This window comes from Carassius gibelio, chromosome B25 (genome assembly GCF_023724105.1).
Source record: "Carassius gibelio isolate Cgi1373 ecotype wild population from Czech Republic chromosome B25, carGib1.2-hapl.c, whole genome shotgun sequence".
Taxonomy (NCBI): domain Eukaryota; kingdom Metazoa; phylum Chordata; class Actinopteri; order Cypriniformes; family Cyprinidae; genus Carassius; species Carassius gibelio.
Window position 1 is genome coordinate 18,273,876 of NC_068420.1, and position 24,217 is coordinate 18,298,092.

Consider the following 24,217-nt stretch of genomic DNA (forward strand, 5'->3'; position numbering starts at 1 on the left):
TACGTAATAACTATACAAACTATATGGATTAACAATGACAAAAAAAACAACAAAACAAAACAAACAAAAAACTAAAATTGTAATGAAATCAGAAAGTACAGTATAATTCAAATTATTAACAAAAACGAGGGTGCGTGGGCAGGGGCGATTCTAGGATTTTTTTCAACTGGGGGGCACAAGAGGGGCCAATCTTGTGTTGTTTGAACTGTATATCCAAATCATTTCAAGAGTTCAGTAACCTTTAAAATCAGTAATAAACAGTGATACACTATTATATTTTAATAGCAGTTATTCACTGCTCTAAATAAAAAAAAAAAAATCAAATACAATTTGTATTAACTTTTCACTTTACAAAAGTGAAAGAAAAACTGTAATAAATAAAATAATCCAATGTATGAATAGTGTACAACTCACAAATAATAATAATATAATTTATTTATAATAGCCTTATATAATATATATATATAATAGCCTTATTTATATACATGCAGAATCACATTAATAATTCATAGAAATAAATACACAATTAATTAATTAATATAACTAATATAAATTTAATATAATTTAATTATATTTTTTTGTTTATTATCCACATCCCATTCAATTTGCATAGCAGCATTTGCATTGATGAATAAACAAAATCAACTTATGTCAAGGCTAATTAATCTTGAGAATATTGATTTAAAAATATCATATATCCATACATTGTTAGAAAGCTACTTGTTCAAAAAAGGTAGCTTTAATTTAACATGTAAAATATGTGGATCCTATAAAACAGTTTAGAATAGCTTAATTGGTCCAGTGTTATTTTAGTATTAGTTATTTATTTTGCTATTTAATCATGCATTAAATAATTATGTATGATTTTTTTGAGAATGTTTCTGGCTGTCATCAAATGACGTTTTGTCAATAACTTCTGTGAAGGGAGGGAGAGAGAGCTAGAGAAAGAGCTTTCCAGGGTGCAGACAGCAATCGCGGAGCACCATGGTGATTTAGAACGCCAACTGAATTTATTAGGAATCTACAGACGCAAATAGACTAAAGGTGTAGAAAAATAAAGACCTATATGTGTATTTTGGACTTTTTTTTCACCACAAGTCTGAAAGAAGACATGTTACTGAAGACAAACAGCCCCAAATCTCAAAATTGACCAGTAAAAAAAACGATGTTTTTGCATGTGTCTCACCCATATAGACATTAAAAAAAAAGTCTCAAGTGTGGAGCGTTAGATAATCATTACACGATTTGTTTCGTCACCTCACTTGAGTGAAAAAAGTCGCTAATCGACTGCATGATTCAATAATGACTTTATTAGAATTGCTATTATAGTTTTTTTTTAAACCATTGCTTTAAATTGCGTTGTTGCCTATATCGGCGCGTTCGGCCGAAAAAAAAAAAAAAGTAAATTGTAACGCAGTAAACCCCTTTTACATTCAGCATCAGAGGAGCATAGTAAATATAATGATTAGCATCTTGGTCTGCTCTAGGAGATAACATCGTCATCGAATCTGGACTGTCTAACACCGAAAGACGTTAACGTTAGTACCAAACACTTCTTGCACTGCAACAACTCGCTAATCGAAAAACATAAGCTATTTAAAATAAAAAAAACAGCAGCTCGCTATTCTTGGTCCTCATTGAGAAGCATCGCGACGCAATCATGAGTTATTTACTAAACTGAAAGATTATAATTTGAATTTGTGAGTGACAGACAAGTAGAAGGGTGGGGGCACACTGGGGGGCCAATCAGTTTTCAGGAGGGGCCAGTGCCCCCATGGCCCCTCCCCTGGCTACGCCACTGTGCGTGGGTCAGTGATAATGACAATGCACCATGCAATAGTAAGAATTAATATATATATATATATATATATATATATATATATATATATATATAGTATATATGTGTGTGTGTGTGTATGTGTGTGTGTGTGTGTTGCGTTAGACTTCCGTCGTAATTCTGTCATAATCTATTATTACACGTCATTAAAATGTTTATATTTTAATTATAATAACACATTTAATTGCTTGTATTTTTGATCTCATTTTCATTTTTAATAATGAACCTACAGGACGAGCATATAGGCTTGTGCATTTGTTTATTTATGATGAGAACAGATGAACAAAGACTGTGCCTCACTTTTCATGTACAACACACCACAGTGACAGCGGAGGCCACTAAAACAACAAAATGTGCTTGGGTCGGTAAAAACAAAAAATCGATTTTAATTGATTCAATTTTTTATGAACCAATGTTGATTCTTAAATCTCAGATTTCAAATGCTGTCCATTTTATTGGGAAATTAAATTAAATAAATATCATTTTGGCACTCTGTAATGTGGCGTGATAGATCGCTGTAGACAAGCGAAGTGGCAGTGCACGTGAACTGATCTTCTCTTTCGCTGTATTACTAACTATTGGAGAAAGCGCAACGAGTTGTGCGACCCTCAATCACAGATTAATGATACCATAGGAATGAATAAGTGCCGTAAACTGAATCCCACCATTCGCAAAAACTCTGTGAATTCTCTTATAAAACTTGTGGTAAAATGCAAAGTTAAAGATAACAATGATTAATAACAATAAAAAAAGGGCTTGTAAAGTTACCGTAAGACATCCATGTTTGGCAGCTCTCGTCTGGCTGTGGAGAGCTGACGCATTGACTCCTGATGGACAGCTCGAATGTTGTGTCCGACACACACGGTGTACTGCAGCGGCATGCGCTCCATACTGGGCGGCGTCTGCAAACAGAACTGCTGTCTGCTCTCCATTCCCACATGAAGCGGGATGTTCGGGGCCACTAGAACTGACACACCTTTGAAAAAAAAAAAAAAAAAACAACAGCATTGGGTTAATAATGGTTAGCTTTGCACATTTTTAATTCCCAGATACATCAAGACTGACGTTTTTTGGCTTTTAGTCCATGTCAGCTAACTGTGAGGTCGTTTACATGCTAGTGTACATCTAAAAGTTGACAAAAACAACTTCTATTAGATACAGGGCCAAATTAGCAAAAGAGCACAACCCGATAAAAGCATAAATGGGAGTGGAAAGTTCTGCAGTTGATCTACTGACAATTAATTCATAAAATTAAGGGGACCGTTCACACAGAAATGTCAACCTCAGTCACCTTCAATCCATCCTTGACTTTCTTCTGTCAGACAAATACAATTGTAGTTTTAAAAAATGTCCTGATTCTTCCAAGCGTAAAAAATGGCAGAATTTTTTATGCTTTTATAAATGGTACAAATTTGTGTACCGTTACACCCCTAGTTAAAAAATAATAATAATAATTCAGTATAATTACTCCAGTCTTCTGTGTCTTACGATCCTTCAGAAATCATTCTAATATTCTGATTTCCTTTATATGGTTCTTTTATGAATAGAAAGTTCAAAAGAACAGATTTAAAATCAGATTTACTAACAGCTAGCGTCAGCGCAAATCCTCATTTGGCGTCAAAAAAAAAACTACTGTCAGGTTAAAAATAATGCAGGTATTTTTGCAACTCACTTTACTAAATAAGCATTTGTAGGAGTTTCCTATTCGATTGGTAAATTTATGAGAGGAGAGTATTTCAATAAATCGCAAGGCGATTTACTAAGATTTGCGCTTGTCAATTAATTTCTTAAAGTGCTCTAACGCTAATTTGCCCTGTTTAGCAAATCTGGCCCTAAATGTCTTTAATGTCACTTTTGATCAATTTAATGCAGCCTTGCTGAATAAGAGTATTAATTTTATTTAAATAGAAAAAAATCTTTGAATGGTAGCGCATGTCTTCGTGTTACGAAATAACTGAAATCAGAAATAACATGGTGAACAGTTCAGTCAGTGATGCTGACCTGCAAGTCTTGGACACTGTTGAGCCGTCAGGTGATTTCAGATCACACGTTAACTCATGTAACTACATTCGTGACTCTGTGTGAATGGCAGACACAGCATGAACGAAACCAAATCCATCTTTCGGCCTGCCCCAGTAAAGCAGCCTCTACAGCCTGATGTACTGTATCATGAACATTCCAAGACTGGGATGTTTGGAACAGGAAACACTGGGATTTATTATTGAATCTTTATATTTTCAAAGCTCCTTGAGAAGGTGGGTGCTTCTGATGTCTTTCTGCACCTGAAAAGTTGAGATTATGTGAAGCAGATAATGGTGTGCGCAGATGTAGCTGCCCTCCCTGGAATTCCTCCTGCTTCTCGGATTTCACCACCATATCAATGTACCCCAGTGTAGACGTACACAGCACCGTCCGTCTGAATGCCCCTCACCTCACCCAAACTCACAGCATGACTTTAAAATGAGCTTTTAAAATGAAACAATATAACTTTGAAAATGTTTTCCAGCAATAAGCATTGCATTGTTTCAGAAGTTAGGTTATATTTTTTTTTATTATTATTCAGATTTGATGTAGTTCAAAATAAATAGACTGATAATCAGTTTGATTTTGTAATTTGTACTGATATTCGCCTATTTTCAACTATCTTTAAAGGAGTCATATGATGCAATTATACGTTTTCCTTTCTCCTTGGTGTGTTACAAGCTGTTCGTGAAAAGATGAGATCCCTAAAGTTGCAAAGACTAAATTCTCAAATCCAAAAGATATTCTTTATAAAAGTTAAGTCAATGTCACGATGTAGGAAGATTTGCATAATGCAGCCCAATTGTTCACGCAAAGAAATAAGGCGTAACTTTGATTCTCGCTGTATTATTTTTGCTGCAGCCATGCTGTGTGTTTTTCTTTGCGAAAGCAAAAATTCTTTGTTTGGCATCTCAAAAAAGGACACAACTAGAAATCAGTGGTAAAGTTGTATTTACAACACTGTTCAAGAAAAGTTCAGTCCCAGGCTGTTCTGACTCACAGTCTGTAAGTACGTTTACATATTTAATCAGTGCTTTGAGCACTGTAGAGTTGCGCTGGTTGTTTGTCGTTTCTCTGATCACAAATGCAGACATGGTTTTATGTTTACGTGGCGTGATGCAACGTAATGCTTAAAAAGACAGTAAACAGTAAGTCATTATAATCAGTAATTATGTCCCCACTGGATGCAACAAAATGCCTCGTTTGTAATGGGTTTTATTGTTTTTGACTTGTTGCGCCAGTGTTCTGACTGGGACACAGAATCACATTATGGCAAGGGGGGTCACACGTTTGAGGCATTCAGCCAAACACAACGCACTGGATAGCTGGCCAATCAGAGCACACCTTGTTTTTCAGACTGATGCGCTTTGTAAAAAACAACACATTTCAGGAAGGCGGGGCATAGAGGAGAAACAATTATGAGGAAAGTATGAGAAAAATAATGTTTTTTTTTTACCTTAAACCGCTTAAACACATTTAATTAAAAATAATGTTCTTTTTAGCAACATTATATGACCCCTTTAAATTCAACGATAATTGGCACCGTTTGTGATTTTCTGTAGAAAAGCACCAACAATGATTACATTAAAGGGTTAGTTCACCCTTTAGTAGAAAATTTATCACCCACATGACATTCAAAACCTGTAAGAACCTTGTTAATCTTTGGAGCACAAATTAAGATATTTTTGATGAAATCCCAAAGCTTTCAGACCCTGCATAGACAGCAATGCACCTGAAACGTTAAAAACCCAGAAACTTAGCAAGGCCATCGTTAAAATAGTCCATGTGACAAAAGTGGTTTGACCATAATTTATGAAGCTACAAAGAAAACTAAAATAATTATTTTATTCAACTAATTCTTCTCTTCTGTGTCAGTCTTCAATATGCATTCATGAGAGTACCGCCATGCATGTGTGGGACTATTTTAACGATGTCCTCACTACCTTTCTGGGTCTTGAACGAAGTAGTTGCATTGCTGTCTATGGAGGGTCAGAAAGCTCTCGGACTTAATTAAAAAATATATGTTTTTGATGGTGAACGAAGGTCTTATGGGTTTGGAACGACATGAGGGTGAGTAATTAGTGAAAGAATTTTTGGGTGAACTATCCCTTTAACCCTGTAAACATGACATACAAAACAACAGACCAAAAACTGTTAGTTTGGTGAAGCTTTAGCCAGAATATAACAACAGAAGCTTGCATATGTTTTGTTGAGTATCAAATTTGATACATCAGGATTTTATGGCTCACATAGCATGATATAGTTGAGAGGTCAAACTTGAGACAAAAAAAAAAAGAATAAAAAATAAAACACTCCAAGGTCCAAACTGAGCAAAATGCTATTTGGTGCATATGCTGATTTTTACACGGCCAAACATTTTTTTTTTAAATGCTCAGTTTTATGATCAAAGCGCTCTAGTTTGAAAACATTTAATACTGTGCAGTACATTGATGATTGTGAGATGAACAAATAATTGTTCCGCAAAAAGCCTAATGGATCATCTTTAACACATTTTAGCATGATTTTCATTACAAATTAATGTATGTATAATCAAGAAAAACTTACTTCAAAGTTAAAAGTTGCTTCAATTCAGTTAGTGTTCATCTTAAAATATTAAACAATATAAAAGACTTAAGACAAAGCATAAAGACAAAACATGAGCTGAGGGGAGATGTTTTTACAGTTACAGTATATGAAAAGGTCTTTTACTTGCTAGAAACAGTTTAAAAAATCATTTATATGACAGAAGTAGTAGATTGTCTAGGAGTTTTACAACAAAGTTTTGATCATGTTGACAAATTAAAGGCCTCAGCTTAACAGTTATACATAAGCATGTAAAATTGTGCATTTTGTAAAACACATTTTTGACCATTTAGATTACAAAAAAATGTGCATGTCTAAAAATTTTATATACATTTGAAATTATCGTGGGGAATTCTGCATAACATTAGAAAAAGATGATTTTACTCTGGACTTTTTGTAAACAGACACTGTCAACTCAAAACCTGTAAACCTTCTGCTCTCCCAGACATGCTACCCCACACACATGGCAAAATATTACCAAAATATATAAATATATAAAAATATATATATATATATATATATATATATATATATATATATATATATATATATATATATATATCAAAATTACTGTAAGTAGTAAAAGTTTCTTAAAAATAATAAATGCTAGATAGATTTTACAAATCAGCTAAACTCAATATAGGGAATCTAGTTTGGGAATGAATGCAAGTTTGTAGATGTCGGTAAATTTATAAAAAGTTAAGGTAAAAAATGATTGTTGTTTGATGACAATGAATGCAGTCGACAAAAAATGAAAAGTTGTTCTCGTTGTCTCGTTAGTTTCTTTTACCCTTTTATTTTGAGAAACTTCTCTTAAATAAGATAGATTCTTTGGCAAACTTCACCAGTTCCCTCGATTTATCACTGCAGATTAGACTTGGAGAGAAATGAAGGCTGCTGTCATGGCTAGCACCTGCAGTAGACTCTAGCCAAGTGAAGAAAATGAGCCAAACTGTTAACCGTAAGATTATGCATATGTTTTACATATGAATAAGTAAAGCCAGTTCATGCCAAAAAAGAAAAAAAAACTCCTGTCATGGCATTCCAATCCTGTATATATACAGTATAAATATACATCAGTGCTTTGTTTTTCCTTACAATGAAAACCAAAGGAGTCTAATGTTGATTTGGACCCCATTGCACTGAATGGACAAAAACAGTAGAAACACTTTGGGTTTGGGATGACATGATGGCTATGACATGACTATCACTTTAAGTAGGAAAATGAGAGTATCAGTTCAACTAATCCCATCCAAACACACAAAAGATTTATTTGAATGCGCAAATAGGAGAGAAATTATAATGACTAGCCAATTGGAAGACAAAGTAAAGACTGAAACCTCTTAGACCAACTTTTCAGTTGTTTTCAATTGTTTTCTACTTTGCATATTTCTCCTTGTATCAAGTTATATGGTACTCTGTTATTATTTATATGAAATAGCACTTCTGCAAATCATTAATTTATTGTTCTAAAATTGTTCCACTCTCTGCTCTCATCCAGTCCATATAAAGTGAAAAAAGTGAGATGGGATGCTGTTATTCATCTTTGCTTTAAAGACAGAGTGGAAAATATTTCAGGAAAGCTGGTAGTAGTTACCGTAGGGAATTATTCTAAAAATAATAGACAGCTCCCCCTCTTTTTCAGCTTTTTCAGCCCACCTTGCTCATAACTCCAGCCGAGAGTCTCTTAAACGTCAGCAAATGACGTTTATGTTATTTATACGCCTCTGTGCAGAACCCATGTTATACACACCTTAAGAATGGGGCCTCAGAGCGATTGAAGGGTGAAACTCAAATCGTCCGACTCTGGACGAATACAAACAAAATGAACTTTGGTTGACAATCTACATGACTTCAGGTTCACGTGTCACACAACTGTTGAGTTTTGGCGTTTTGCAGGCCATGCATCACTATTACTATTGCTTATTCTGAAGGTTAGTGATACGGCATTGGCTTGGCAGAAAACAAATGAGACTCAAATTCCCAGTGACTTACACTGAAGGAGAAAGTTGAACAATATCTAAATACTCGAACTGGTGTCTCTTGAATTTTGTTAGAAAAGGTTTACAGTAGCAACCACCCAACCTCCTAAAACTCTAGCTTGAGATTCAGGCCTAATTTTTACCATTTCCAAACTAAAAATAACTATTGCTTGATTATTTCATGTTATAATATAAATGATATTATTGAGCAGTGTGGTCAAGATTTAAACACTGGGGCAGGCAGGCAGGCCAAATTTTAAGTTCAAACTGTTTTATTGTATCATATGCCATTGTAATGGGTAAAACATAGGTATGCGGTAGCAATGCACCTGTCAGGATTATAAACCTGCGCTTCTTTGTCTCCTCCACAGTAGACGCATTGTGACAGACTACCAGACCGAAAAAAGTAAGCGGCTCCCCTTTCCCCCATTTTGTTTCTGTGTTTTGTAAGTCTTTTGTTTGATGTTCACCGCCCTCGCCCGCAAAGATCTTTCCCTTTTGGGAGTATGCGATCAAGTTCAGTCATCTGCCATGGTTACAGTGTTTGACGATGCTGCACTGAACTCGTTGTTCTGGATCAGAGCTAATTACTACCAACCTGTAGACCCCCCAGACACCACCAGACTGAGCTGGAGAGAAGTGATCATCCAGTGTCTGGAGAGTGTCTACATCCAATCCAGAGCATAGCCGAACTCAAAGCACAGCCCACCATCTCCCCACAGCGTGGAACATCAGCCCGAGCTCACCGTTGACAGAAGTGCCCAAGCTGGCCGTGGGAGTGACAGAGAAATGGGTCGCCACGAAGCTGGAGCTGCAAGTGACATCAGGTAAGAGAGCCAGCAACAGAGCCCGCCATGAGGGAGAATGCGTGGACAGTGAGAGTGCCAAGAGTGAGATGCACCACAACGGATGGTGAGCTGATAAGGGATCCGTGACTGCTGGACTGCAAGGGAGAGGTTATAGAAGGGGACCTCATCGACCGGGATGCTTCCTACCTCCTGCTGCGGAGCCCTCTATTAATCTTATTCCCACGTCCAGCCCAGTGAAGGCTGCAATTTCCATGTCCTTCCCAGGGAGAGTCCCGGTTCCCAAGTCCAACCCAGTGAGGTCTCCAGTGTCCAAGTCCTGCCCAGAGAGGGCTCTAATACTTGAGTTGGCAGCCATTTATTCTGCGGTGCCCGAGGAGCAGTTGGGGGTTCGGTACCTTGCTCAAGGGCACCTCAGTCGTGGTATTGCCGGCCCGAGATTCGAACCCACAACCCTAGGGTTAGGAATCAAACTCTCTAACCACTAGGCCACGGCTTCCCCTTCCGCCTCGACCCATTGACCTGTCAGCTCCACCATGGCTCCTAGCTTCCTTCTCACTGCCATTGCCCGTCAGTCGCCTAGCTCCACCATACTCTCTTGTCCCTCTGTCTCTGACTTGGTCTGGCGTCGACCATCCTGTTCCTTGGGTCTCCACTCCTCCGTCTGCACCTTGTCCCTTAGTTTCTCCAGCTCTGTCAGGCTCCTTCATCACGTCGGCTCCTCCTCAGTCCTCTGTCGCTTTGTCTCCACCACTGTCTTTCAGATTCATACCTCGGGCAACATATGCTCCGACCTTGGTCATCTTGATCCTCCCCATCGCCCTGACTCATCGGCTCTCCATCTCCACCACCATTGGTCAGCCCCCTGGAGTCCTCAGCCCTTCCTCCACCATGGCTCCTCCCTAATGTCAAGATTATGGACTGTTTTGTGTTGTGTTTTCCCTCCCCACATCCTCGTTACATAGTTTCTCTTAGGTCTGATTTTGTTCATTGTTCCCAGTTGTTTCCTATGTTTATGATGTTATTTGATTCCAGGTGTGTAACTTTTGGTTCTAAGGACTTAAGCCCTGTGGTTTTCCATGTCTATCATCCAGTATTGTTTGTAAACCCCTCATTCTACATGTGTGTTCCTGCCTGTATTTGGATAAATAAAGAGTGTTGAATGTTAATCCCCTTCTTCTCCGCGCTCCTTTGTGTCCTCTTCTCCTCCACAGTAGCAAATTGTAACAGCACCATCGTACAAAATCTAAACATATGAGTGTATTTTGGTTCACTGTGCACAATTCAGAATGCTTTCATAGAAGATTGCATTAATATATTATTACAAAAAAAGATGTCCTAGAACTGTTGATTTAACAATCTTAGTGTTGGTATTTTAGGTAAAATCTGGTTGCATGGACTTTAAAAAAAATCTGTTATTTTAATATTTTGGCATGAGTTTATGTGGATATATATTTTTTAATTCTAAATAATTTACCAGAAGCATAAATTCCATTCAACTAATTATTTTAGAACTGCAAAATAATTACATCATGACAACGCAACATTATTTCCAGATCCAATGCTGCTGAAACGCAGCTGACAAGGAAATAAACAAAGCATAAATAAATAAATAAATAAATCACTCACATTTTAATTGTTCACACTCCTGTGTCCATAATTTTTGTGAACACACAATATGAGCAATTGAATTTATTACATAAAAATTTACTTTGATTTCATTTGGAAAGACAAACTTATTGACACACCAGTTTAAATGTATATTCTTTGATGCTTTTATGGTCAGTGACTTTTTAAACTTTGGCAATTATATACATTTTATTAATGAATTCATTTTATTTATTTATTTATGTATTCTTTCTTATTTTTTATTGCTGTTGTTGGTGCATATAGCTAACATAGACGAAGGTTGACATCATTACTTGGAAAACATCAAAATCTAAATATGTCTCAGTCCCTTTAAGTTTCTTTCAGTCATCATGTTGGGCCAGACACAACTGTCAACGAACCCAGTAAAGGACACAACTTGCCTAGATACTTTAATAATGTCTCTCATCGACAAAGTGGACAAAGCTATTTGAAAGACGTCGCATGACTGAAGCGTCACATCACCAACCTGTTTAAAACCACTATCCGATTTCAAGGCCTAAATGTAAATATACAGTGCTGAAAAGTTTACCTTTGGGTTTGCCCCTGGTCGCCGGGGGCTCGCTTTACATTTGGCTGCACAGCGGCTACTCAGGGAAAACAATTATGTTCATTATCAACACCGCCGACCAATAGCAGCCGAGATCCATGGCCACAGGCAGCTGCTGGGTTGCCTTATGAATCTGAGCCAACATGACTGTCATTGTTATGACACTAGGCGTTATAAACCACGATATGTCTGCGGTTACTTGGCAACCTGGGACAGCTGCGTTGGCAGGAAGCTCAACATTTCTGTCTTAAAAGTAAGCCAATTAGAGAGGGGTTTGAGAGGTCTCTAAAAAACCAAGGCCGTCCTTTAGCAAGGTGGAAAAGGGATTAAAATCATGCGATCATTTTGGTTAAACTGCTCACAGAGTTACATAACACTCAGTGGGCCAAACAATGATCTAGGAAATCATAAAAGGCCTTTGTTTATGTCACATGACGAATATTATGTCCTTAGCTGATGGCATGCCCTTTTGCTTTAATCTAATTCTGTTCAGCTGTCTGGGACGCAAATTACTGCTTTCACCTTTCAGCTGCCGAAAGCTCTCACACAAATTTGGAAGACACCAATACGGGTGCAAACAGTGCGGCCATACAAAAAAAGCAGCGTGACTGTGTTGAGTAAATACGGTTATTAATTGCTGGATTGAGCATGGGTGACAAGGTGCTGTGAGAGGGTGAGAGAGTCTCGGCTCTGAGCGGTACCCATGTTTAGAGACCAGCTGCCCACCCACCCACACAAGCGTTACATGGCACGCCTGCTGGTCTGAAGCACGAGGGGTCATCACAACGTCCCTTTGGTGAACATATTAAACATTTATTGAACATATAAAATGTCAAAGCTGGTCCAACACATTTTTAAGGCCCAAAAACTTGCTACGTTTGCACACTGAGTATGAGTAGTAGTGGCAGCCTATTGTCAATGTGTTATGAAGCTTTATTACTAAAATTAATGTGTTACAGTGTTCTGTTTTATTAAAACATTTTATTAAACATTATATTAACTAAGTCAGTCCAACAGGCTTTTGTTTGCACTTCAAATGTGAGTAACAGTGGCAGCTTATTGTCAAATGTGTTAAACTTAACTATGCGTTACAATGTTGTGTTACTCATTTTGGTGAACATACACAGTGGTAATACACTGCATTACCAAACAGCATGCACTGGCTTCCAAAAGCAAGATAACATGAACTAGTTTGTCATCTGCACGCTCTGAGGCGCAAATGATTTATTATATATGAAAAAAAAAAACCTGTGTATTCTTCTACTGCAGAAAATGACCTTTTTCTTAGTGATATTTGGTAGTTTATCAGGAATTTGCGAAAAGCATACTCACACATAATACAACACTTCGTACAATGCTTGTGTAATCTAGTACATCTGGTGTGTCATGTATGCTAAAAAAATAAATAAATCACATTAAATTTGTTGGTCCCTCTGCCTTTTTACTGGCAAATTTTGATGTAATAGGACAAAAAGAGGCCATTTTAAATAACTTTGAAATTTAGCATATGCACCTCGATACATGCTCTAAATACAGCACATCTGAGCTTTTTTTAAACATTAATACTGTAAAAAAAAAATCCAGACCACCAATTACTCCAAATCTCATTAGGTGGTCCCATTTGACATCCATTCCACCAATTGTGTCTTAAAGCTACAGATCCATAATGAGGTTTGACTGTTGCTTGTTTCACTGAAATAAAGTAGACATCGTTACTTTCGGCTAATTAACCTAAATGAGTGAATCATATAACTAATTGCTCAAAGCTGCTTAATTAATCAACTCACTGTTGATATTCTTTGTCAATTTACAAATGTTAGGTTTAGTTTTTTTGGTCAACTCATGGTCCAAAGCACTTCACAGACTGCAGTTTGTGAACTCGTTTGAAGGTGATTGATGAAGTGCTATAGTGATGGATTGGGACAGGACCACCCATCTTTACACAGGTAATCTGAAGGTCTTCTGAGGAGCTCTTCGTCACCTCCCTGACCTTCCAGATTCTTAGAATACCACATTTAGCAGATGATCGATTCTAGGAAGAGTCTCAGTGGTTTCAAACTTCCTTCACACGCAAATAATGATGCATGCATCTGGGAAGCTTGAATTTTATAGCTTTTTCCAGCTAAAGGGATTAACAAATCGCTATACTGGAGGTCGAAGGCGGTTCTGGATTCTGCTGTGTTGTCGAATAAAATGTGTGGAAGTACATTTTCATATTAATAACCACTGCTTTAGGTCACGTAAATACTTAAAATATGCTGCATTTCGTGACAAATTCACTAAAAGTTCATTCAGTGAAGGATTTGTTAAACTGATTCAAACCAGTTTTTGAAACATTCTTCACAATAGTCATTTCATCATTTTTATACAATAAAATAAACTTTGCTAATTTTTATTATTTTACAATTCTGTATCATAATACAAGTTAAACTGGTAATTAGATTCAACTAAATCCAACTAAAATCACACTATGAAAAAAAATACTGTTGTAAAGAAATACAACTTCACACACACATACACGCACGCATGCACACACACACACACACACACACATTTGTTACTGAAACATCCAAAAAGGTAAGATCATGGGTTTGATTCCCAGTAAAATGCACATTTTAAACTTCTTGGAAATTTGCTATTTTAACACAGCGTACATTTTTTTGAATAAAAAGGTAGTAAAAACTAGGTTTACCAGACAACACAAAAATGTGTTTGGGTGAAAATGAGTTAATTAACATTATAAACCCGGGGGGTTCAACCTAATCTAAAATTAGATTGCAAATATTTTCATGTTGTAGACTTATTTCACAATAACCACTTCAAGTCTAAATTGCATTTGGAGCGGTTTGGATAATGCTTGAATCCACTACGCTTCTGTCCATAAACATCTCCCACCGTGCCTCGGATTAAACTAACAGCCAGACATAAACACAATGGTTATTTAAATCTGCCTGAGATTGTTTGCTTAATCAACTCTCGATATAAACATCAAGCATCTGCTGACAAATACCAATGGGTTCAGACTCAAGTCCGATGTTCTTTGTGTTGCAATCTTTCAGCAAGCAGAAGTAACCATTCGTATTGTGTTACGCTCTCTATGTACAGTAGAGCCCAGTGATCTAAAGCCCGAGGCAGTTTAGAATTGTGTACATAGTCACAAGTGAATGCATGTTTGGACTGGTCAACAAAGTGTGAAAGGGCAGGGTAAGGGCAAATTTGGCTTAGGGGGTCATAGTTAGAGATGTAGAGTTCCTCTTTGCTTACCTGAGGACCCCAGGAAGTAGCGTTCTAAAACTGACCCGAAGCCAGAAGGGTTGTCCCTAAGGTCGCTGACTGTGAACGGCTGCATGGAAATGTTGGCTTCGTTTATTGGCCAGTTGGGTGCATGGACGCTGGCACCTCCGTACCACGAAATATTCACCATGGAGAAACAATCCTGAGAGAGAAAGCGGTTGACTATCAGCAAACTGTATTGTTGTTGTCCATCTATACCATAGGTAGATCATTTATTGACTAATTATACAGTTAATGATTTAGTTTCTTCATATAGATTGCATAACGTTTTCATTAGTCCACAATCTGGACATCCAGCTAAGAAGCTTTTGGCTCTCATAAGACATGAAAACAGGTGCGGAATACCTTTAAGTCAAAGGATTGGACTGAACAAAGAGTGCTTAAATCTACAATAACACACGACAGAGCATTACGGAGGTAGGAAATGTGGGAAATGAAAGGATTAAACTTGAAAACTTCCAAACGGCATTAGGCGCTTGCTGAACAAAGAAGACCTTGTCTTATCGGAAATCTGTGAAATGTATCTTTGCAGCCTTTTTAGTCTGGCAAACTTTAAACCCTGCTTTAAGAACTTTTTTGGCAGGTATGAATGCAAAGTAAATCCATTTTTACAAATAACAATATGACCACATTAAAAAAAGAAGACGATGATTTACAGTCAAATAAAAGCCACTAATTAATAATGATAAGTTAAATGCAAGCAAAGAGCCATTCAGATTTCAGATTTCAAAAGTTAAACTGTTTATCCTTCTGAAACAAGAAACCTTTAAATAATCGTTTGTAAATAGCCTACTTAATTAGGACTTGAAGTCCCCAAAGGAAGCCAAAACAAAAATATGAGGTAACCTATGTATTTTATAAGGCTATTTTTCAGTTATGATTTCAAAGATTTCAGTAACCACAAAAAAACAAAACAAAAAAAAGGCCAGTATTTTCATCAAGCGATAAACCCCAGCGAACAAAAATCGTGTTCGCTTAGCGGTTATCATGGTAACTATCGCGATTATCGTTAGGTCGTCTCTATCAAAACAAACTCGTTATCACATACACGTTATTGATTTCTATATTATAAACATTAATTGATGTTTAATTGTGCTAGCTGTCACTATTTGGTTTCTGTGCGAGAAATGTTCACACCATACACAGGTTATGGTTCTTGAAAGAATTTTAATAGCTAAAGGTTCTACATGTTACAAGGCTCTTGAAACAAACACGGTGATTTGTTATTTTAAAGAGATCCGTTAATTTTTGTGGAATTTCTTCAATGAACCACTATGGCTATGAACCACTTATCCGTCTATTTGGAACATATTTTCAAAAGTGTTTCAAACAAGTTCTAATGGCATTTTACCTTCAGGTCCACATGACAGTGAATTGGAGTCCAGGTGACACTGTAACACTCGGTCTCTGAGTCCTCCTCTGATGTTTCCAGAGAGATCTTCACCTCTGCGACCGAGTCCCAAGTGTAGCAGAACTCGGTTTTGTTAAGCCAGCACATGTTCCTCACGAACGGAACCTCAACATCGGTGTTCCCCGCGTTCTCCACGTCTATCTCCGCAAACGTCTTGTCCTCAGTCAGTGTCTGTATGACGAGAGTTTGCGTCCGTCTCTCCCAAATCAGCCCACTAAAGCTCCCCTTCAGGACCCAGTTCTTGTTGGGCTGATCCACAACTTGCCAATAAATGATCCCAATTGTCATGACAAAAAAGACAGCGACTCCCAAGCAAGCAATAGCCCCCTTCCAGGTCTCGTTCATCTCTTTCAACCCCGTGTCCCATGTCACCTCTGGGATCGGGCTTGGGTTCCTGTTGCGAGAGTGTGGCATGCTGATTTCACAAAGAAGAAGACGACGAAAAATATCTAATCAAACGTGATGATAAAAAGTAACAATCCCTCTGGTAAAACATGCAGAATCGTCATCATGTCGCGCTCCTTCGCGCTCGACTGTCTGTTAACGTGAAGTTTTGGATTGGATCTAATTGCGTTGTTGCGCGCACCGGCCGCCGGTCATCAACGGATCCTGGTCAAGTTCTCCATACACAATCATTCCAGAATAAATCGAAAAAAAGCATGCATGCTGCTTCCAGTGCTGTAGCAGGTTTAAAGCACTGGTTGCCGAAGAGTGAGCAGCCTTACCCGGGTTTGGCAGCAATGCCTACAAATAGCTTCTCGGCGTCTTATTTGCTTGGACTGCAGTTTTGCGCGCTGCTGTGACGTAACTCCATACTACTTCTTCAGAAAGGTACGAGAGAAAGTGATTAGGCGAGCTTAGCGATTCCCGGGGCCCCCGGTCAGGAGCCGGTCAGCGCGCAGTGTACGGTGAATCACCCATTCCCACTGAGTGCACGCGCTTGGCAATTGGAGATGCGCGTGCAGAGAGATCGACTAGCAATATATTCCTCAAACCTGCGCATAGCCTGTAGCTGTTTAAGCAGGTGCTCTTCATTCTTCATTCTTCAAAAAATAAAGGTTATTCATTGGCATCGATGGTTCTATAAAGAACCTGAACATGGAACCTATCAGAATGCAGAAGCTATATATATATATATATATTGATCTAATATTAAAAGCTGAAATGTCTGTTTAACTTGCAAAGTTGCAAATTACACTTGCACCAACTAATGACGCATCATAGGCTACTTGTGCATTGCGTCGTTTGTGTTACTCCTAAACAACCATACCACATTATATTAGTGTATTTTGTGCGTCTTTGTTTGGGTCAATGATAATTTAAATCTCCGGTATGATAGGGGAAACATATCTTTTAAAACAGACAATCTTACTCTTTGTGTATAATTCAAAAACATTGATGCCATTCTTGACAACTGAAAAAAATAACCATAATGAATTTTTTTTTAGTATTTAAATAAAAATATAAAATAATTATTTTAATTAAAAAAAAAAAAAAAAAATATATATATATATATATAGTCTTGTCACGTTCACCTCATAGCTTTGGCGGACACATATTTTTATTTATTTTTTTAAATACAAACAGACAAAACTGCTTTTCTGAATATTTTATAAAGAAATATAAATGACATTACACAATTACTGGCATTGTAACTATACACCAACATTTTTACAATTTCTATAATCAAATTTGTAATTTTTATTAAAAAAAAATCTAAACTGATGTATTTGTGTTTAAGTATAGCGTCATATTTGATGAGCATTTTTTATGTCATTTTGAACAATTTAATAGATTCCCCATTAATACAGTGCATTTATTGCTTGGTAGAATATTTACAAAAAAAATTGTCAATTACTGATAACAGATTGCATTATGAAAATTATAGATAATGTAGGTTATTCATTTTAGGTAATGTATTCTGACTACCATTAGATTAATTTTAGATTACTTTTTAACTAACTGGATTTAAAGTTTCAAGTAAATATTTTAGGAGTTTGGCTGACAAACACACACACACACACACACAATGGAAATGCCTGCAGGAACAAACATTAATAAACATGAAATTAACATTTACATTAAATGCCCAAAGTCTTCCAGATTTAAAATTGTTTTGTCCTGACTTCCAGATACATTACTGGATTTGAGAAATATGTTTCACAGCTATTTATCTCCTGTGTTTAGTGACGTGTATAAATATTGTTTTTATACATGTTCTAATTGCAAAGCATAGCATGATTGGCAAATTTCTATACACAACATCTGTGAATGTAGTCAAAGCTAAATTGTTTGACATGGTAGGATTGTTGTGAAGGAAACTTTAGAAAAGATAAAAATCAATAAATGATGACTAGTTCACTGGCATTTTATGAACAATCTGTAATCATGTTAATACACAAAAGTGACAGTAATCTGATTATGAGCATTTTAAAATGTAATTTAATCCAATTAGGTGTGCTCAGTTTTTGGAATCTGGTTACATAATTCAGATTAAATGCAATCAGTTACATCTTCGCTATCTGCTCAACGTAATACAAAACAAATGAACTGAGAACTTCAACAACAATCTTTATGTAGAACTGTTTAACATCACAAGACACATAACTTCAGTAGTCTGTAGATTTGTTAAAATGTGTTTGTTTGTTTGTTTGACACTGAACATGGCACGATTCTTTGGAGCAGTAGATATGAAGCAGGAGCAGCAGGAATCCCCCTCATGACTTATGACATGATTAATGACATGAAAACATGGATGACCGGAGATGGCTCCTATGAAATTTCATCTAGCAACAGCCATTGAGTTGGGCTTATGTCTATCTATCTATCTACTCCTAAGAAAGGGCTTCTGATAGTGAAGCACTGATGTGTTGAAGCGGCCGATAGCCTACATGCCTTGAAGATTAGTTGTGACTGGCTCAGATTCTGTAAGTCAGCCCTTTTGCACCTCAGGTTTCTGCTGGCAGGGCTGTGGTCACTGGATAAGACTGTGGGAACCTCACCTTGGCTGTTCACTCTTCTCCGATAATCACAGAACCACTAGACGGCTTCACTTATCAGCTGACTAATGACTGCCCCCATTTTCCTGCTCTAATTTCGATTAATGTTCAGATTTGGACTTAGAAAACTGTTCCAGAGTGGCAGCTAAGGGTTGCAAGCTGCATCTCCTGCACTTGTCTGCAAATGTGTGTGGGAGGTTGTGTGTGTGTGACTACGCCAAGTTCAACTTTACAGTGGCCTTGGCTCAGGGTCAGAGTTGAGCATGCTTTGGGGCCATGTCCAAAGGAAGAGTCTCAATTTACACATCAACTATATGACTCCGTTGAGAAGTGCTATAAATAACAGTTTGAAAGATTGGTGGCTGGCTCTGCTATCCACTGACTGAGTTTCACTAGTACATATAGTGAAAACATTTTGCAAATGACACTAAACTTAGATATTGTGTTTTTTTTTTTTTTTTTTTTTCATATGTAATTGGAATATCTGTTCAGTGGGTCCCAAAGGACAGAGACCAGCAGCAAAAATGCTTCTACTTCTCATTTTACCAGCAGAATAATTATTTTATATTAAATATATTTTTTGCTATTTATTCATTTCCATCTGTTGCACCAAAATAATAAATAAATAAATGAACAACACTTTCTTTTTAAGATGAGATTATCAGCAGTAAATAAATAAATAAAAATTGATATCTGTGTACTTTAACACATACAAATTAAAGAAAAAAATGAACAATATTTTTCATTTTAAACTATATTATCAGCAGTACAATTGTTTTATTTTACTTTTGTGTATTTATTTCCTTTTATTTGTCATTGAATATAAATACACAATAAAATTAAAGGGTTAGTTCACCCAAATATTTAAATTATTTTATTAATGACTCACCGTTCATCTTCGGAACACTGTTTAAGATATTTTAGATTTAGTCCGAGAGCTCTCAGTCCCTTCATTGAAAATTTATGTATGGTCTACTGTCCATGTCCAGAAAGGTAAGAAAAACATCATCAAAGTAGTCCATGTGACATCAGAGGGTCAGTTAGAATTATTTGAAGCATCGAAAATACATTTTGGTACAAAAATAAGAAATATTACGACTTTATTCAGCATTGTCTTCTTCAGTGGCGCTGCTAACGTGTTATCTTTGTTATTGGGCTCACCAGAAAACATGTCAGCAGTGTCGTACGTCAACAGCACCACTGAGCGCGCTCACAACAGACCCGGAATAGAAGACAATGCTGAATAAAGTCATAATTTTTCTTATTTTTGGACCAAAATTTATTTTCGATGCTTCAACAATTTCTAACTGACCCTCTGATGTCACATGGACTACTCTGATGATGTTTTTATTCACACAGTGACGCTGTGAAAAAAGTAACATTCAGAAGCTCAAACTTGTTGTCAGCACTGCCATGTGACTTTTATTAATCAATACTGAATCGCAACATTCTATTTCTCTATTTCTCATTGTTTGTGGAGACAGGCACAGATGCAGGTAATTAACACTCTTATATCCAATATTTGTATCATAAAATGTATTGTTAAAAGTTCACTAATATTAAATGATTTGCAGCTTCATCTTACCTCGCTCTCTTTAATGTTAAACTGTTGCTTCACGCTCTGCTTTTGTGAACAGTTAACCCCGCCTACTGTGATTTGATTGGCCATCTCAGTCATTCTGACATTTGATGAGCGCTGTTAGACCATTAGGATCACTAGGATAAGTGTGTGATGTCACGGTCAAGCGCGCACATCCTTAGACTAGCGGAAGTTCATTCTCAAACTTTAATAGTATTTATAGCTCCTAACAGGCAGCGTGACTATGAGAAGTTATTACTTCAAATTGTACGTCAGTATGTAACTTTTTCTTATTGCTCTCGTGCCAGTGATTATCCCTCTGCATGCCACTGTTTGCATGCGTGCCACAGGTTGCCAACCCCTGCGGCTCGAGAGTGGGGCTACTCAGGGCCCACAGCACTGTGGACATATCCCATGAAGGGACCGTAGAGGTACAAGGTGGATTCAGCCTCCTGGCACCCATTAGAATGCGGAAGACCGCGCTGTGTCTGCCCACAGGTTGGCCCTTAAAAGAGACATGAGAAGCCGCTATTGCCACCACATAGCCTTCGAGCTAGGATGGGGAGCACCCCTTATCCAGCAGCTTTTGCAAAAATGACTACACCTCTGACAAATCGGTAGTCTGAGGGTCCTTGCTGTGGTTTAGACACCAAGCAGAGAAAATAGACCACTTTAAGGCATAGAGGCATCTAGTAGACGGGGCTGTAGCCTCCAAAATTGTGTTCGAAACTCGCTTTGGGAGGCTGGAATGCTCCCATTTAGCAGCCAGAGGTGCAGGGCCCATAGGTCGGGCCGAGGGTGCCATATTGTCCTGTCCACTTGAAAAAGGAGATTCCGTCTCAGTGGAACAGGCCAAGGGGCCACTATCAACTGCTGTATGTAGTATGTAGACAGTTGATGTAGGCAGTTGATGTGGAAGCCCTTTTTCCACCTTCGACCAGTGGCCGAAAGTTAGTGTGTCTAGTTGGAGCAATCTGTAATGACAACTGTCATGCCCTGTTCCATCCAACGGGGATTCGTCCAGGGGGCCAGGGCTGTTACACAGGCCTGACTCACCCTGATGTGCAGGCGTCCGTGATGCCATGCATGGGATGGAACTCATGGTTTCTTTATATATATATATATATATATATATATATATATATATATATATATTTTTTTTTTTTTTTTTTTAATCCAAGGACAAATGCTATTGTTTGTACAGAGATTGTATTTTTTTTTTTTTACATTTTCAATCCCTACCCAACCAACCCAGAACAATCTGCCTTACATAGTATACATTAATAGTAATAGTACAAAAGATGATGAAAATAATAAAATTGCTAATAATGATACATTAAAATAAAATGATAAAAATATGCCACAGTTAAACAATGTAAATAAATAAATGAATAAATAAATAAATTTAATAATAAAATAAATAAATAAGAGAGAGAAAAGCAGAGAAAAACAGCTGGACACCACTATCAAAAGTGTGGAACTTGTGGTTTCAGTCAGCGCTGGAGGGCATCAGCATCAGCTTTCAGAATATGTATGTAATCAATGCATCCAACCACACTGGAAAACCTAAAGGAAATTCTAATTATTATGTTTTTACTTCCAGAGGTCGCAGCAAGACGTTATCAAGTGAACCTCATTTAAAAGTGGTACCGCTCAAGTAATGATGCATGTGGATATGGAGAAACAAAATAAATCAGAATCCTCTCCTGATGTCAATGTAACTCCCCGTGGCCTTCTCTTCTACAGGATCCTGTGTAAAAAGATATGCCATTTTTTGTTACATTTACAGTGTCTGCATGATGAAAATTAAAGTGGTGTGGTGAGAAATAATAAAAAATAATCTTGTTTGTGTTTGCATTACGATAACTTTTCTTACCACATTATATATCTGTTTGTGTGTGTGTGTGTGTGTGTGTGTGTATATTAATATATTGTATATATATATATATATATATATATATATATATATATATATATATATAAAATGCACCTTGATTTAAGAATTTTGATATTTAAAGGCTACTTGAAATGAGGCAAAAATCTCAGTAATAAAAGCATTTTTGCAGCATTAATAAATTAATGGATTATTTAAACATTGCTTGTGTCTACATCCTCAAGACTCAGGATGATAGATGTGTGGGTGCTCTCGGTTGAAGCACTGCATCAGACAAGTAAGCATCACCGTGCGGGGAGCAGGAAAAGGAAAACCTGACTAGCAACATTCGATGAGAGATCAGGACTCAGGACATTGAACAGGTAGGCCTCACCAGGCGGGGGGGAAAGACTTGAAATTTAGCTGAGAGAGCTTGGCATTGGACGGCTGAGTCTTGCCAACTGTCAAACAGGAAAGTAATGTTAGGTGGCCGGGGGACACTCTCCGACGTCCGACAGGAGCTCAATACTTACGGCATCGAACGGGTAAACCTCGCCAACCGTAGAAAAGAAAAGGTTAGGTTGCCTAGCCGATAGACTCTCACCGACGTCCGATGGGATCGCAATACTCAAGTCATCGAATCGGTAAGCCTCTCCAGAAATAAGATAGAAAGGTAAAGTTGTGTTGCCAGTAGACTCTCGCCGACATCCGACAGGAGCTCAATACTCATGCCACCAGATGGGTAAGCCTCGCTGACCAAAGAAATGAAACGGTAAGGTTGTCTGGCCGGGAAAATCTCGCCGATAACCAATGGGAGCTTAATACTCCCAGCATCAAACGAGTAAGCCCCGCCGACCATAGAAAGGAAAAGGTAAGGTTGTCTAGCCAGGAGGCTCTTGCTGATGTTCGATGGGAGCTCAGTGCTCACGACATCAAACAGGTAAGCCTCTCCGGACATAAGACAGAAAGGTAAAGTTGTATGGCCAGGAGGCTCTCACCAGCATCCGATAGGAGCTGAAAACTCATGGTATTGGATAGGTAAGCCTCACTGACCGTATTATGATTTTTTTTTTTAAATGGAGTGATTCCTTTAATTGGCTTGATGACCTATGAGGGTTTGGTGGGCTTTCTTTTATGTGAAACTGATAGTTCTGATGTAGCCATGATAAGCTTCTGAAGACCATCTTCCTAGAGTTTGGATCTGCTGTTTTTAAGAGGCCTTTTTGGGCTGCTGATGTTGCTGCCCCGATGCTGAAAGAGTTGCTAGAGAAATTTTCTGCTGGATGCCCGATAATTAAAGGATGGGATTGAGATGTTTTGGAACCAGATGGGAGTGACAGTTTTTTTATCCTCTAAAATTAAATAGTGGTCTGTGGGCGAATTTAGTCTGAGAATTTCTCTAATAAATTGTACTCGTAGATGGACTGGAATGGTTGAATTGGAGAAGAAAAAGTCAGGTTGCTGGCCGGGAGGCTCTCGCCAACATCCGACAGGAGTTCAATACTCACGGCATCGAACGGGTAAGGTCTGCTGACCGTAAGACAGAAAGGTAAGGTTGTGTGGCTGGGAGGCTCTCGGCGGCATCCAACGGAAGATCAATACTGGTAATTGAAAGAGAAACATATTTGCTCCAC

The 24,217-nt window shown here is 37.7% G+C and overlaps 1 protein-coding gene across 1 annotated transcript in view; it reads right to left on the reverse strand.

Annotated features, from left to right (window-relative positions):
- The window catches only part of LOC128013905 (SITS-binding protein-like), a 33,565-nt gene extending 16,479 nt beyond the window's left edge, over window positions 1-17,086 (reverse strand). Inside the window, exons 1-3 of the mRNA XM_052597097.1 lie at window positions 16,073-17,086; window positions 14,692-14,863; window positions 2,606-2,813 (exon numbers count right to left, since the gene is read on the reverse strand). Of these exons, the coding sequence (XP_052453057.1) occupies window positions 2,606-2,813; window positions 14,692-14,863; window positions 16,073-16,546 (854 nt within the window). The 5' untranslated portion in view covers window positions 16,547-17,086. The remainder of the gene's footprint in view (window positions 1-2,605; window positions 2,814-14,691; window positions 14,864-16,072) is intronic.
- Window positions 17,087-24,217: the final 7,131 nt, after the last annotated feature.